At 63.7% G+C, this 1,687-nt stretch overlaps 1 protein-coding gene across 1 annotated transcript in view; it reads left to right on the top strand.

The window, feature by feature from the left end:
• Positions 1–1,687, top strand: part of LOC104531946 (fibroblast growth factor receptor 4-like) — a gene marked incomplete at its 3' end in the record, with an annotated part of 2,894 nt that overhangs the window by 775 nt on the left and 432 nt on the right. Inside the window, 6 exon segments of the mRNA XM_010177001.2 lie at positions 1–155; positions 231–357; positions 658–848; positions 962–1,100; positions 1,185–1,378; positions 1,603–1,687. The exon segment at positions 1,603–1,687 is cut by the window's right edge and continues 21 nt beyond it. Of these exon segments, the coding sequence (XP_010175303.2) occupies positions 1–155; positions 231–357; positions 658–848; positions 962–1,100; positions 1,185–1,378; positions 1,603–1,687 (891 nt within the window).

The following is a 1,687-nucleotide window of genomic DNA, read 5'->3' as shown; positions in this document are numbered from 1 at the left end:
GGACTCACCCGCACCGGATGGACAAGAAGCTGTATGCAGTCCCCGCGGGGAACACGGTGAAGTTCCGCTGCCCGGCCTCGGGCAGCCCCAGCCCCAGCATCCGCTGGTTCAAGAACGGGCGCGAGTTCCGGGGGGAGCACCGCATCCGGGGCATAGGGCCCCCCGCCACAGCCTCCGCTCCCGGGGTCTGACCTGCCCGTCACACCTCGCCACCTTACCTCCTCCCTCTGCAGCTCCGGCACCAACACTGGAGCCTGGTGATGGAGAGCGTGGTGCCCTCCGACCGCGGCAACTACACCTGCCTGGTGGAGAACAGGTTTGGCAGCATCCGCTACAGCTACCTCCTGGACGTGCTGGGTGAGGGCTCCTCAGTGTGGCTCTGGTCCTGGTTCTCTGCTCACCCTGTACCTAGCAGAGGGGTTGGGGTCACAGGGAAGGGGGCAGAGGAGCCTCTGCTTGTGTCCTCTCCACTGGCACAGCCCACGTGTCCCTTCCACCCAAGGAATGTGGGGATGGAGACCAGGCTCGGGTTGTAGTGGTCTGTTGTAGGGCTGGGGAAGGGCTCTCCATGGGTTCACAGTGGGCAGAGGGAGGCAGAAAGGAGCCCCTGCTCTGGGCCACTGTGTTGGTGACACCACTCTGCTCTCCTCTGTGCAGAGAGGTCCCCGCACAGGCCCATCTTGCAGGCTGGGCTGCCCGCCAACACCACGGCCCTGGTGGGCAGTGACGTGGAGTTCTTCTGCAAGGTCTACAGTGACGCTCAGCCCCACATCCAGTGGCTGAAGCACATCGAGGTGAATGGCAGCAGCTATGGCCCTGATGGGGTCCCCTACGTGCAAGTGCTCAAGGTAACAACGGCTGGAAGCACCCAGGTCCTAGACACCAACCCCACAGTGGGGAGCACAGAGCCCCCTGAGGAGGAGGAAGAAGGGTGCTGACCATCCATCCCTCTGCCTGGCAGACTGCAGACATCAACAGCTCCGAGGTGGAGGTACTGTACCTGCGCAATGTCTCCATGGAGGATGCTGGCGAGTACACCTGCCTGGCTGGGAACTCCATCGGCCTCTCCTACCAGTCTGCCTGGCTCACTGTGCTGCCAGGTAGGGCTGGGGGTCCTGGGGTGGGAGCTGGGATCTCTGACATGCAGGGAACATGGCTCAGGCCAACTCGTTCACTCCCTCCAGAAGAGGAGCTGGTGCGGGAAGCCGAAGTCCCTGAGGCCAAGTACACAGACATCATCATCTACACCTCGGGCTCGCTGGCCGTGGCCATGGCTGCCATCATCGTGGTGCTGTGCCGAATGCAGACTCAGTCGAGCAAACAGCCCCTGGAGCCCATGGCGGTCCACAAGCTCTCCAAATTCCCGCTCATCCGACAGGTGGGTGCCAAGCTGGAGCCCTGGGGGCACAGGGGGGACCTTGGCTGCTGACTGGCTCCACGAGTGCCACCTGCGTCCATCACACCTCACCCTGCTGCCAGCCTTGGGGCTGCCCTCCCCACTGCCTCCTGCAGCTCCCTTGCCCCATTGCTCTGAGTGAGGGTCTCTGTTTGGCCCCAGAGCACGGGGTGGGATGGCTGAGGTCCCCTGGGCTCTCTCTGCAGTTCTCCCTGGACTCCAGCTCCTCCGGGAAGTCCAGCACGTCCCTGATGCGCGTCACTCGTCTCTCCTCCAGCTGTGCCCCGATGC

This window comes from Antrostomus carolinensis, unplaced genomic scaffold, assembly GCF_000700745.2.
Source record: "Antrostomus carolinensis isolate BGI_N321 unplaced genomic scaffold, ASM70074v2 scaffold33001, whole genome shotgun sequence".
Taxonomy (NCBI): Eukaryota; Metazoa; Chordata; class Aves; order Caprimulgiformes; family Caprimulgidae; genus Antrostomus; species Antrostomus carolinensis.
The sequence above is the reverse complement of the archived record's forward strand: the minus strand, read 5'-3'. Positions and strand labels throughout refer to the sequence as shown.